This window comes from Carassius gibelio, chromosome A21 (assembly GCF_023724105.1).
Source record: "Carassius gibelio isolate Cgi1373 ecotype wild population from Czech Republic chromosome A21, carGib1.2-hapl.c, whole genome shotgun sequence".
Lineage (NCBI taxonomy): Eukaryota > Metazoa > Chordata > Actinopteri > Cypriniformes > Cyprinidae > Carassius > Carassius gibelio.
The window spans coordinates 22,670,475-22,685,738 of NC_068391.1; the positions used below are offsets into that span (position 1 = coordinate 22,670,475).

The 15,264-nt window shown below is 39.1% G+C and overlaps 1 protein-coding gene across 1 annotated transcript; it reads right to left on the minus strand.

Moving 5' to 3' along the window:
• Positions 1-3,071: 3,071 nt before the first annotated feature.
• On the minus strand, positions 3,072-14,162 carry LOC127941375 (gastrula zinc finger protein XlCGF8.2DB-like). Its single transcript, XM_052536377.1, has 3 exons — positions 14,118-14,162; positions 8,498-8,739; positions 3,072-5,301 (listed from the first exon to the last, which is right to left on the minus strand). The coding sequence occupies exons 2-3, from the start codon at positions 8,667-8,669 to the stop codon at positions 4,328-4,330; spliced, it is 1,146 nt and encodes a 381-aa protein (XP_052392337.1). The 5' UTR covers positions 8,670-8,739; positions 14,118-14,162; the 3' UTR covers positions 3,072-4,327.
• Between the last annotated feature and the right edge of the window lie 1,102 nt (positions 14,163-15,264).

The following is a 15,264-nucleotide window of genomic DNA, read 5'->3' on the forward strand; positions in this document are numbered from 1 at the left end:
AGCTCCCATCGGACATCGGCGAGAGTCTCACGGTCACCTAAACTTTCGTTCCTGTTTGACGGGTGGCGGTGCTCGCATACGATGACAAGAGTCTCCACTTCCCGCCAAACTCTGTCCAAATCTTTTCCCCCCCGTCTGGTGAGGCTTACCCGTTCGATGTTCTGAGTCCTGATCTCCCATCGGATGCTGTGAGAGCCCGCGCAGTCGGGTTTTCCTTCTCCCGCTCCCCGGCCGGTGAGGCTTACCCGTCTGACGCCGTTGAGTATTGTGCTCGTGTCAGATGTAGGCGAGAGTGCTCCCGGTTGGGTTTTCTTTTCTTGTTGCCCACAAACAGGTCTTATCCATCCGATGCCGTGAGTATTGATCTCCCGTTGGGTGTTGCAAGAGTCCTCTTTGTCGGCAGCCCAAAGCTGTTTATCTGCTCAAACCGAGAGGACTTACACGTCCGTCGTCCTGAGTCTTGATCTCCAGTCGGAGGCTTCATGGGTCCTCTCGGTTAGGTATCTGCCCTGGTTGCCCACTGACTAGCAGGGGCTCATCAGCCAGTAGGGCCCGTACGCCAACACCGTTACCTATTCCGGTCGAGACAACTCGGGCCCTCCTGGTCGGGCAATCCAATCACGTCGCTCCTCCGCTATCGGCCGGTGGGGCTCATCCGTTCCAATGCAGTGAGGTGCTCCGGTTGTGCAACGGCTTGAACCCCCCCGACCGGGCGCCCTAAATCACATAGTCCGACACAAGCAGCCGGTGGGGCCCATTTCTCCAATAGGTAAAGTTGCAATCACTGGAGTACATATAGGCCCTTCCAACCTGCTTTTTAAATATCAGTCCCCGCCAGATGTCAAAGCTATTGTGGGGGGTCCTTAGTCTGGCGGCTGTCCTTTCCGCTATTGCTTTTTGGGGGGTACTCTAGGTTCGGACCATTCCCGAGCTCGGAGCCCCTGCCCCGAACAGCACGCCAAATATGCACTATAATACTTCAGCTAATTAATTTATACCCTAACCTTAGGGTATAAATACAGCTGAATTAGCCTACCTGTCTCCATTGATGGTTTGTCAGCATCCCCCCTCCATCCCCATCTCCTCCACTAGAGTCCACTAATTGCATGTTTATATTAATACATTTACTTACATATTTGGGGGACCTTTAATCTATATTCTATTCTGCACTCAAGCACACACCAAGCTTGTTAGTGAAAACAATGGAAAAAAAATAATGAATGTGTTGTAAAACCAGAAAAGACATTTTAATTATTTATTATAGACATTTTACACTTTTACATATACGGGGGGGTACTCTAGGTTCGGGCCATTCCCGAGCTCGGAGCCCCTGCCCCGGACAGCACGCCAAATATGCACTATAATACTTCAGCTAATTATATGTAAGTGTGAACTCGTGAAATGAGGTTATGCTGCCAGTTTTGGAGTTATACGGTGTATACAGTAGCTAGCATGATCAACCATAAAATCAGTAGCCCATAACAGTTCGCGATTAAACCCATGTCCTACCTTTTCTTGTAACCCAATAAAATCAATTCATGTCAATGAACGTCATCGGAAATGTTTAGTCCACAAGCATTCTGGGCATTATTCACACTTGCTGGCATTCACTTCTATCCACAAGTTGTTATTTTAGTTTAATAAGCCAATTACTAATTGAGTCACCTTAATACAGTCACATTACTATATGCAATATCCTATATGAGATAGTCCATGATCACTAGATTTTATACAGGTGTTACTATAATGATTTTGTAAATAATGATCTACAACCAAATATTGATAATGTGGAAGTTAATGCCTTTTGTCTTGGTATGACTTCTCATGTTTTGCAGACAATGCAAAGACAGAACACATTAACTTCAAAATAGGGGTAAAAAACAATTTTGTAATGTAGATAAGTTTCATTACCAAAACATCTAATTGTTACATTTCCAGTGTCCTACCTATAATTAATTTGGCTGGACAAGTAAAAAAAACTTTAAAGTTGTTTTTCTCAGTTTCACATTCTTGCGAGTTAAGGTGTTGTTTCTCTGTAGGGCAGTACTGATGTCAGGGCGTCAGGTCTGTAGTCATTTAGACTTGTGAGCCTGGATTTTATGGGCACAGGGTTTGATGGGGGTGGTCTTGGAGCAGGCTGACACATGGCAGATCTCCAAAGAGGTGTTAAAAATGTCTGTAAACTCTGGAGACAGCTGGTCAGCACATTACTTCAGGGTGGATGGAAAAACAGAGTCTGGTCCGGCTGCTTTCCAAGGATGCTGTTGTAGTTTCTCAGAATCTGCGGTCACTGCCTTGCTAAACTTGTACTTTGACTCTTTAAACCTGATTTTATCCCCACTTTTAAATGCAGCCTCCTTCTCTAGCCTTAGCTGTCTGAATGTAGCTGTGAACCAGGGTTTGTCATTGTTGTAACTCACCGTGATGAAGCTAATCTATGTCACAACCTCTGTATCCTCATCCAGGTTGTTGGTGTCATTCCTGAATACATCCCTGTCAGTACAATCCAACCATACTTGAAGATTCCCCACAGATTCTCTCCTCCACTGCTTTGAAATCCCCAATACTGTTCTGGAAAGCTTTAATTTCTGCCTGTATGCAGGAATCAGATGGACCATGACATGGTCAGAGTGACCCATTGAAGCTTGTGGGACGGCGCACATCTTCAAAGTGGATTTACATACACCATAAACATCTTAAAGACCAATTACTAAATGTCTATTTGATATCTGAAAGGAAAAGCTCTGATAAGTATTGCAGATGAGCCCATAACAACATGAAACTACACTGGAGTGAATAATGTATGTGTGCTGTCATGTAGAATACTCACTTTTCTCAACATTTCTAATAGGACAGGGAGCATCACAAATGGGTGGGACTTTCACTGACTCATTTAATGATAAATCAATGAGTGTGTGGATCTTTACCATTATAGGCTGGTTGTTTTCACACACTGCGGCCACACAACTGTGTTCAAACACCTTATGATTTTTGCATTCTATGGGACCTTTAAGGTTTTCAACAAGCCTATCTTGGTTGATATAGTACCCTCGATCCACTGCCAATTGAAATAGTGTGAACAGATGTTTAATCATGAAACATTTTGTACATAATTCAAGAGATTAAAAAATACAGGGTTTTCACATCAATAATAATAAAAAATCGTTAACGATTAAACTGTGCGACACATCAATAGCGTTCAAAATATATGTCAGTATTTCACAATCTGCTCAGTTACTGGGATTTTCATTCACAACCATTTCTAGGGTTTACAAAGAATGGCGTGAAAAGGGAAAAACATCCAGTATGTGGCAGTCCTGTGGGCGAAAATGCCTTGTTGATGCTAGAGGTCAGAGGAGAATGGGCCGACTGATTCAAGCTGATCGAAGAACAACTTTGACTGAAATAACCACTCGTTAAAACAGAGCTATGCAGCAAAGCATTTGTGAAGCCACAACACGCACAACCTTGAGGTGGATGGGCTACAAAAGCAGAAGACCCCACCAGGTACCACTCATCTCCACTACAAATAGGAAAAAGAGGCTACAATTTGCACGAGCTCCCCAAATTTGGACAGTTGAAGACTGGAAAAAATGTTGCCTCTCGATTTCTGTTGAGATATTCAGATGGTAGAGTCAGAAATTGGCGTAAACAGAATGAGAACATGGATCCATCATGCCTTGTTACCACTGTGCAGGCTGCTGGTGGTGGCGGCATGGTGTGGGGCATGTTTTCTTGGGACACTTTAGGCCCCTTAGTGCCAATTGGGCATCGTTTAAATGCCATGGCCTACCTGAGCATTGTTTCTGACCACGTCCATCCCTTTATGACCACCATGTACCCATCCTCTGATGGCTACTTCCAGCAGGATAATGCACCATGTCACAAAGCTCGAATCATTTCAGATTGGTTTCTTGAACATGACAATGAGTTCACTGTACTAAAACGGCCCCCACAGTCACCAGATCTCAACCCAACAGAGCATCTTTGGGATGTGGTGGAAAAGGAGCTTCATGCCCTGGATGTGCATCCCACAAATCTCCATCAACTGCAAGATGCGATCCTATCAATATGGGCCAACATTTCTAAAGAATGCTTTCAGCAGCTTGTTGAATCAATGCCACGTAGAATTAAGGCAGTTCTGAAGGAGAGAGGGGGTCAAACACAGTATTAGTATGGTATTCCTAATAATCCTTTAGGTGATTGTAGGTAATAAGCATGGCCTAAATCCAACAATCAGGTATTTTGAACATTGTTTTTGCAATGATTCTTGAGATGTTTCCAGACTGTGAACCTTTCCACATTCATGACATAAATTACAGTTCTTTCATATGTGAAAATTCATGTGGTTCATAAGTGCTGCTTTATTTTTGAAACCCTGTCCACAGTGACCACATGTAAACGGCTTTTCTGCTGTATGAGTTCTCATGTGCTTGTTAAGGTTTCCTTTTCGGGTAAAACTTCTTCCACACTGCTGGCAGGTGAAAGGCTTCTCTCCAGTGTGAATTCTTATGTGCTCTTCAAGGTGATGTTTGTAATTGAATCCCTTTCCACACGAAGTGCATCTGTAGGGTTGATCTCCAGAGTGAATTCTCATGTGGTCTATATAGGTCCGTTTTTGACTGAGACTCTTTCCACACTCAGAACATGTGTAGGTTTTCTCTTTATGAGATTTCATATGGACTTTAAGGTTTTGATCTTGATCAAAACTCTTTCCACACTGTTGGCAGGTGTAACGCTGCACTACATTGTGAATACTAAGGTGTCTGTTAAAGCTTCCTTTGTGAGTGAAAGTTGTTCCACACTGTTGGCAGGTGAAAAGACTCTCTTCAGTGTGAATTGTCATGTGGTAATTAAGGTTTCTTTTCTGACTGAAACGTCTTCCACAGTGTTGGCATTTGTAAGGCTTCTTTCTGGTGTGAACACTCATGTGGAGTCTAAAGTTTCCAAGTTGAGTAAAACTCTTTCCACACTGAGGACATGTGTAAGGCTTCTCTCCAGTGTGAATTCTAACATGTATTTTAAGATAATCTTTTTTACTGAAATGTTTTCCACACTGTTGGCAGCCATAAGGCTTCTCTCCTGTGTGAACTCTCATGTGTGTTTTGATCTTTGCTTTTTGACTGAAACTCTTTCCACACTGTTGGCAGAAGTGTCGTCTTCTTGTATTTTGTGCCTTTTTTCTTGAGGAAGACTTGTCAGTCTGTGAGCAGCCAAAATGTTTTTCTCCACTTATGAAATAATGATCTTTCTCTTCCATATCATTCAGTTCTTGACGGTCCTCTTTCAGCACCATCAGATCTAAGGCAAAAAGACAAATACAAATTTGTAACTCTACAATCAAACTAAAAATTCTTCAAATAGTAATCCCATGTAATAATTAAAAAAAAACTGTTTTTGTAAGGGAGTCAAGTAATTTTTATTTTTAAAGCACATTTAACAACAACGGCATTGCACCAAAGTGTTATAAATTTAAAACAAGGCAGATAACACAGTTACTACAAGACAACAACTTTTCGAGGTCAGATCACGTTCTTACCACAAACAAATCTCTCCAGAGTTTGTTTGAAAGCGTACTGAGACCACCTCTTCAAGCAGGTCTCGGTACGCTTGTTTGGTCCACACTGAAGTGCGATTGCTGCTTACTCATCTGCCCAAATGAACCGCACTAAAGGGGGAAACTAACTCTGGTACGATTCAACTGAACTAAATGAGGCAGTCAAATGATGTCATGCCGCATGGTTGCTGTTTCTGTGTGGAGATGTTAAAAAAAATCATGATATATATATATATATCCAAGTCCTGATTGGGAGGTTACGTCTGATTCCGATCAGGTCTGAAACAACGTGATCGGGCCCAATTTCCGATCATGTGATCGGATCTGGACATCCCTGATTGTAACTGAACTTTAAAATGAATCTAGAATGAAACAGCACTGCTTTTTCCCCAAATACACATGACCGGAAGGAGCAAAATTGGTCAATTGTGGCACAATAAAAGCTCTGTTGCTTTCAATCCGTGTGTCACTCGTTCAGTGGCCTCGTTTCACTGCGACAGCTTTCAACCTGGCTTCACTCTACTACGTTAATAAATCATTAGCTCATCCATGAACATAATTTCTGCCCGAGTCCCATTGGATTGCGTCAGCTGTGGGGATGAAAACCACAACTCCCATAATTCTACACTCTTTGTTTATTTTGAATACAGGCCCTCCAGCGGCGAAGTATTACATATTGTGCCTTTAAGCAATTAGTCCACTAATTGCATGTTTATATTAATAACATTTACTTACATATTTGGGGGACCTTTAATCTATATTCTATTCTGCACTCAAGCACACACCAAGCTTGTTAGTGAAAACAATGGAAAAAAAATAATGAATGTGTTGTAAAACCAGAAAAGACATTTTAATTATTTATTATAAAAATTGTGTTTTCTGAGTCAGAGCTCATTTTCCAATTCCCCTAGAGATAAACAGAGTATTATCCATTCAGCCGATCTCTGGTCTGGCCAAAAGCACTTTTAGCTTAGCATAGATCATTGAATCTGATTAGACTATTAGCATCTGCCTCAAAAAGGAAATTTTCTATTTAAAACTTGACTCTTCTGTAGTTACATCGTGTACTAAGACTGATATGGCTGGGAACTATACGATCAGGCCATCCTTAAAAATAATAAACCCGACTGACCCTGTCAATTTAGGAATGACTTTATTTAATTTTTTTTAAATATTTTTTTTTTTGCTTTTAGTCCGCCCGACTTGCCAGTTGTACATTTGCATTAAGACAGACCAATTTTTTTTTTTATAAACTCTTTAAACAACTAATACAAAAGCAATAAAATAGTATTAATTCTATTTTAGTAAGTACTGTAAATATATAAATTGCCTAGGCCTACATACAAACGAAGACTACATTCTTTTATAAAAAAATAAAAATAAAAAAAAAATAAAAACTGTGTCATCTATGTCTACACAGATGTCACACTATGGCCTGTGCATTTGCTTCGTCTCATTCACTGTAAGAGTCAACGGTTCGCGTTTGGTAATGATGGCTGCGGTTGCAGGAAACAAAATGTTTGCGGTCACCGTTCAAAGTCATACGGGTTCGGGCACCATAATAAATCTAAAAAATTAGTTAAAACAGCTCTACACCGATTTAACTTGGCACGAAGTTCTGGAAAAACTGTGCCCAGATCTTTTCCTATCCCTTCTCCCGTCTAGTCTAAAACCGTGTCCCTGTTGACTGTCACTTTATGTTCGAGAATCTATTGCATGAATCGATTGGACCAACCAACACAACTTTCGAAAACGAAAAAAGGAAATTGATTTTAACGACCTTCTCTTGGAGCGCGTCCAGGTTTTTTTTCTTTTTTTGGAGAACGCGTCACACAGCAGCTGCAGCTTCGGACACACAGTCCACTCTGCTTATTGTTTTTCGAGAATGTTGCACTCCTGTTTGTCATTGTGCACGTAACTTCACGCCAATAAATCATCCGAAATATTGGTATTTACCAATATATTGAATCTTTACATTCGCCTGTTGTCCATGGATTTACCAATATTTGGTATTTTACAATCGATTCAATGCCTGGCCTAGTGGTTAGAGAGTTTGACTCCTAACCCTAGGGTTGTAGGTTCGAGTCTCGGGCCGGCAATACTATCTCTGGAAATGGGCCTACATTTCGCTCGCTTCATTTGGCTTGCTCAGCTAAATATGTCTTTAGGCGTGTGGTTGCGTGTCAATGCACCCAGTGAGTTCACACACACGTGTTTTCTCCTTCTTTCTTTTTTTACTCGTGCAGTTGCGCTTTGAGGCGTCTGTCGTTGCGAAGCATCCATCAGCTGTGATATCCGTTACAACAAGGACATTTCAGCAATGGATTTCCACCACCAAAAAGCCCTTGTTGTAACTCTGCTAACAAGATTTATTTTCGAAGAAAAATAAAAAAACTCTGCAGTGTTTCACCCCGAAGGAAGCTGATTGAGTTGGTTCTTTTCACATGAACTGGTGCGCTTGCGTCATTCTGAAACGCTGTTGCTTTTAACTCGAAAAAACGAGCGCGTTGCGAGCGCGTCGCTTCCATTATGAGCACGAATATACCGCATTTTAAATAACTTGAGCGCCAAAAAAACGCGATATGTGAACGACTCCTAACTGGCATATAAACATAACATACAAAATTAATACATTTTAAGCCACACAAAGTCAACATGTTGGTATTTCTTGCTCTGATTCTGCCATAAAATACAATAAAAGTTTATTGATCTTTGAAAAGGTGTACCTGCGTTATTATGCCATTATCGTTATATTAGTTGAAACTGGTCTTAGAACGACAATATTACCGTTTATCGTGATAATTTCTTGGACAATTTATCGTCCAGCAAAATTTGTTATCGTGACAGTCCTACAGACAAGTGTACAAAAACATATGGCAAATAAATATCTAAAGCATATGTAAAGAACAAAATAGTTCAGCTTTGAGAATGAAAACCAACCTGTTTGTTCCTCAGTGTCTTCTTGTTTGACTCTGAATGTTTCTTCAGTCTTCATATCTTTACTCTCCTCTTTAATAAGCATAATCTTTGTTTGTTCCTCAGTGTCTTCTTGTTTGACTCTGAATGTTTCTTCAATCTTCACGTCTTTACTCTCCTCTTTAATAAACTCCATCTTTATAATAGTGTCACTTGGATCTCAGTCGCTTCAGCTGGAGTTTTTCTGTGTGTTTGGGCACTTTGTCCTGTTTAAGATCAGAATAATTAACAGTAAGAAAGATAAATGCAAACTTAATCTCTGGGAGTGTCTCAATCAGATCCTAGTTCAGTAGTCAGTCAGGGTGAGAGTTAATGTACTTAAATGACCTGGGGCCCGTTTCAGAAAGGAGGTTAAGTGAAACTTGTGTAGACCCTGAAATAAGGGAAACTGGGTTTTCTGTATCAGAACGGTAGGTTTGTCAAAGCCGAGAAAGCAGGGTACGTCAAGACTGTTTCTGAAAGAGAGGTAACTTGTACCATGGTAATTTACTCTGAACCTAACCAGTTTTCTCCGGTAATCCCAGTTTCTTTCAGTCTACTTCCCATTTTTATAGTCGAAGCAATGTTTAAATACCGTATTCATTCATTCATTCATTCTGCAATATATATATATATATATATATATATATATATATATATATATATATATATATATATATATATATATATGAGTCATTCCACGAAACCGGTACAATTTGAGTCCCTCTGACCTTTTCAAGTGTATTTTATCTATTGGGTCACCAAAATCTATTTTTAAAAGTTTTTTGTATCAATTGAAATGTCTCATTTAATTAAGTTTGAAAACATGATATACATTTTATTTAATTATTACAAATTATCTTGTTTTTTTCAGTTGACACCACCTATTTTGTCATGTCCCTCGTGGCCTTCAATGAAAGTGTACTTGGAATATGAACAATAAAATAAAATAAAAGTCCATACATTTTGCCTTTCCCATAAATATCTATCTGTGCTTATTTGCTGTTAATTATTTTTTTCTAAGTAAGTTCATGATTATTCATTAAAATTACATTATTTAGTACTGTCCCTCAGTAACCGCTCAACCCCGTTACGCACATCATTCTCCCCCCATAAAAATAATTAACTGATCCTTATGTGGCATCAATAACAGGAAGTGACATCATTGAAGTCTTCTGACCAACATTGTGAGCAAACACAGGCAAGTTACCACCATCTTTTATAATTATAACTTATTTATATTGTGATATTGTTGTTGTCAAGCTTAACGACTCAACCCTGTTACATCAAATAAAGTTAGAAAACTATTACTTGTGAAAATTATCTTTGTTATTTCAACAATATACACAATTTCTTCAAATCATGCATTCCATGTGCTCCCCTGTCATTCACTACATGTAGAGCAGTGGCCATTTTGAGCAAAAAATCACAACCCCGTCACACTCAACCCCGTTACTTATTTGATCATAACGGGGTTGTGAGATTGTGATGGGGTTGTGTTTTTAACTCTTTGGTTCTGACGTTATCCAGTAATTTAAATGAATTAATATATTACTGCCTAGATTTTCACACCTCAGTGTTAAGTAAATTGCTCTGAAATATTTTTTTATTTAATGATATCAATTTAAACATCTACAGACATCTATGAGTCTGTGATGGCACCGACAACAGCGGCGGAAAGGCAGAGGCAGTATCGTGCACGCCTAAAAGCTGATCCTGAAAAAAGGGAGAAATACTTGCAAAATGAACGCCAGAGATGGAGAAAAAATGTAGAGTCAGGAAAAAAGAAAGGTATAAATGATCTAAGTGGAAGACAACAGCAGCTGAAGCATAGAAAGTGGAGAGCAGCTTACAAAAGAAGCAAGGAGAAGAGAGAAGCACTGAGAAATGTAACTACTCCTCCACAAAGCCCAGATCATCCCCCAGAGCAGTATCCACAGCAAGGGTCTTCAAGGTAGAGCAACAGTGAGCAGTTATGAGTTTAAGAAATGACTAGGCTGAGTGTTAGAAAGTGTTGGAAAATTTGAACACTTCAGAAAAAAGTGTAGTCAATTTAGTTTGCATGTGATAGACTGAAAAAAAACATCAGATTTATGGCTCTTTGCTGTTTTGGCAGCCTTCAAACGGATAAAGATTTGTCAAGACTTTTTACCCTTCAACTGAGCCCTGATTTCTTTCATCCTTTTCCCTGTGTTATTTCCCTAATTATCCTATCATATCCATTTCTCATCATTATTGACCAATATATTGATTGTGTTTGTAGGCAACATGTTGATGGGAACAAAAAAATAAGAAAAGAAAGAAACATGCTGAAGAAGAAAATAGAAGAACTTCAGGAAAGCCTGGAAAAAGAAAGAAAACAGAAAGAAAAATACAAAAAAGGTGCCAACGTTTAAAGAAGAATTCTGATTCACCACGGTCAAAGGTGAATGAGCTAACAGCAAATTGCCCTGTAAACCCCAGAATCAGGAAGATGTTGCTGTATCAATAATCACTAATTAAAGACATAAGTAACAAATATCAGCAGACCAACAAAGAAAGGGATAGACAGCTAATTGCAAAAGTGACAACAGGGAGAATTGTCAAAAAATACAGGTTACAGAGATATGCTGAGGATTCCCTTGGCTTTTCGAGTAAGCGTTGGCAGCATAAGGAGAGTCTTAGCTTTGAAAGGAAGACGACCAACAGGTTCACTGATGAATTCAAGAACAGAGTGAAGATGTTCTATGTAAGAGATGATGTCAGTAGGATCACAACAGGGACCAAACAAACACTCACAAGGAATAAAGTCAAGATGAAGTCAAGATGCAGAAGAGGTTCCTGGTGGATACACTAAAAAATCATCACAGAAGATTTTTATCAGAGAACTCTGATGAAAAGATCTCATATTCACTGTTTTGCTGTCAAGCAGTCCACTTTGGGGCTACACACCAGCAGGCCACTCTGCATACAGGGGTGTTGTATGTTGGTGGAAAACCAGAGCCTGTGTGCTTCAGCACCATCTCCCCCTGCAGACATAAAGGCCCTCCAGCAATATGGCAACACCTCAATCCAGTGCTGGATTACCTCCAGGCCACACATACACAAGTGTCTGTGCTGCACTTTTTTAGCGATGGCCCCTGTACTCAGTACAAACAACCAGGAAACTTCTTCCTTTTTAGCACAGAATTAAACAGAAGAGGATTCAAGGCTGCCTCTTGGAATTTTTTTGAGGCTAGTCATGGCAAAGGAGCCCCAGATGGTGTAGGGGGAGCCTTAAAAAGAACAGCTGACATGATGGTGGCAAAGGGGCGTGATATCCCGAATGCACACGAGCTGTTCAAGGCCTTGACTGAGACAAACACAACAGTGAAACTGTTCTTTGTAAAGAATGAGGATGTTGAGAGTGCAATGGAGAAAATGCCAAAGCAAATACCCGCAGTCCCGGGAACCATGAGAATCCACCAGGTGATTACTCTGGCTCCAGGAGAACTGATACACCGTGATGTCAGCTGCATGTGCACAACACGCAAGCAGTTTAACTGCAAGTGCTTCAACACACAGTGTTTCAGTTTTGGCCAGGAGATACCAACTGCTGTGCCTGTCCCGCAGCCAGCCAGTGAAGGGAATCCACAGACACGGGCAGAAAAGGAAATCCAGTGGGGAATGTCCAGAGCTGCTTGGGCAGTGGTGCATACTCAGATATGATCAAGAGCTGTATCCAGGCATCATCCTTAGCACAGATGAAACACATGTCCAAGTGAAATGTATGCATCGTGTTGGGCCAAACCGATTGTTCTGGCCGGCTCGGGATGATATTCTCTGGTATATGTTTGATGACATCCTTGAAATCATTCCACCACCAAAGCCTGTGACAAAGCGCCATGTGGAGATCTTGAAAGAGGTGTGGGCCAGACTTTGAATGCCATGTGTACATGGACACTCACTCACTCACACACACACACGCGCGCACACACACGTTGCAAGTTATGATTTATTTTGAGGACCTATTCAGTCAGATTATAATGTTCTAATGTATACTGTTATTGTTGTTTTCACACACACACACACACACACACACACACACTCACACTCTCTCTCTCTCTCTCTCTCCCTCTCTCTCACTCACTCAATGTAAAACTCAAAACTCATGAATGATTTAATACATTTCACCGGTGAGCTGTTACTGTTGTAACCGGATTGAGTTGAGAACCAGATCAGTCCGATTTGTCAGTTTATACTGTTCTAATGTAGCTGTTATTGTTGTTTTTCCTGCAGTCGGGTTAATAAAACTCAGTTCAATTGTAATTTATATTTGTTGTCTTTCTTGGTAACATATTGAAATGCAGTGTTTATAGAAAATCTTACAGTGAATTTGAGTAAAAAACAACTATTTAGAAGTTATACTGTATTTGTCTCTTCAACCCCATTACCATCTTCAACCCCGTTACCCTAGTCTCAACCCTGTTACACTTAAGTTTTTATTAATTATTTTTTTAAGTTTATGAAAAAGTAATTTAATGTTTGTTGAACTCAGTCTGAAATGATCAGAGCAATAAGAATACTGATTTTAGTTCAAATTCTGAAGTTAAACCACAACTTTGGTAAAAAATGATGAGGTTGCGGTCACAAAAAGTGACCATTTCAGGCTTTAGTATAGCAAAAGTGAGATTTTATGTAACTTTTATACTTGCAATTATTGAATTAAGTGTGAGGGACATTTGAATAAGAGGAAAATGTTGATTTCATTACAAATACATTTTATAATCATATTCAGAGAGCTCCCATAGTGTCCATAACGGGGTTGAAGATTAATAGTGCCCTTACCTTAAAATAGTAACCAATAATAAATAGGGATTTGATGCCTGAGGTGGGAAAATATGTTTTTCTGGAAGTTGAATATGTTATTAATGTTGTGGTGTGTTCAGAAAAGTAATATATTTAGATAAAAAATCTAAAAATGTATAAGTCCAAATCGTACCGGTTTCGTGGAATGACATATATATATATATATATATATATATATATATATATATATATATATATATATATATATATATATATATATATATACTGAGTAGTTTGGTTTTATTTTCTTTACTGTTGACTGAGTATAAGTCAAATGTTTGGTTTTATTTTCTTTACTGTTGACTGAGTATAAGTCAAATGTTTATTTACTTTAGAAATGTAACAGGTTGGACTAGAGAATCCTTAATTATGTGAAAAGATTAGACTACGTGAAAAGCTGCGGCACGTTGAAATGTTTTGAGCAACAGGTCTCGTTCAGCGATTGAAAACAGTGAATCTTTTGTGAAGCATTTGATTCAATTGACTCGAAGATTCGAAACAGCTCCGTTTCTCCATCAGCACTTAACAGTGAATTAATTCGTGTTTAGGATGAACTGATTTCCCTACATAGGGAGCGAAATGGGACGCACTGTTTCTGTTACTAATGTGTAAATGCGGTCTATTTACACAAAACAACATTCATTATAAATGTTCGAAAATAAATTACAACGTAACATTCATTAATGGTTAATTAACCTTACATCGCTTGTAAAAAAAAACGTATTGAAAAAGTATTGAATGTGGATTTAAACGCTTTTAAGATTATTAAAACACAAACCTTTCTCCAACTGAAACTCGGATGCGGGAGCGCGGCGCACTTATGACGTCACACACTAGATCAAAATAAAAGTCCTGGGGCCTGTTCTTCGTACGTCGCTAACTCAGTTAACTGGATTTGAATGTTGACGATTTGGCATGATCTTCTTCGAGGCTCATCCCGGAGCTGCTGTCATAGCAACAGGTCCGTCAGCTTGAACTTGCTCGCGAGCAGCTTATTTCATGTAAACAGGATTAGATCGCTTATTCTTTTCAACCAGAACTGATACTCAAAATATGTCTGCTACAACCGCTACTTATTACAAGAGTATCGTACTGATCCAGGGACAATAATTTAAAATAATAATCATTAAAAAAATTAATTAAAAATAATATAAAAATGCTGTGTAGTCGATAACAGCCTACTATAGACACAGCTAGTTTTACTCACTGAAATATTTATGACATAAAATTATTACTTCATAATTGTATTAGAGTCTTACACACATGCTAAACAGATAATAGAGTCATGCATTATTTTGAGTGATGACTGCTATTATAAGAGTGTCTTGATGGAGCGCAGGAGATGCAGATGACATGATATTGACCCTTAAGAAACTTTCATTAATGCTGTCACGTTACAAATCTGTCCAAATATAAAATGAAATGAATAGATAATTTCTACACTGAAATAAAAATGTAAAGACTGCACAACTATTATAAATTGCGAATCTAAATAATTGGGAATCATGAAAAATATTCTAATAAAATAAAAACATGTATCTGTTATCTGTTTCATGTATCTATTATAACATTTATGTAGTTTTGTTTGCTTGGCTGTTTCCTTATAAAAGTCCAGAAATTTGTCAAGTTGTTCGTCAGGTGTCGTTTTAAATTATATGACGTCATTACATTGGCGTCTTGCCACCAGCCAATCGCTGCACTGCTGATCATGGTTTCGAGTATAGATACATATCCCCTTTTAAGCCAACACATGAAGGCGCAATTATCTCAGATAACTCAATCCAGCGATACTAATCATACACAACAGGTGTGCTCGAAGAACCCAATTAGCCGGATCAGGATTAGCACGATGATATCATCTTGGATGTGTCATTTGATCTTGGATGTAATAAACGACGTACGAAGAACAGGCCCCTGTTCACGTT

Bases quoted from the DNA above. Each gene is read 5' to 3' on its own strand.
- LOC127941375 (XM_052536377.1), bottom strand. From the start codon at position 8,669: ATGGAGTTTATTAAAGAGGAGAGTAAAGACGTGAAGATTGAAGAAACA. The intron at 5,302-8,497 runs GTTGGTTTTCAT...TTTTTGCCTTAG, and splicing joins AGACACTGAGGAACAAACAG to ATCTGATGGTGCTGAAAGAG.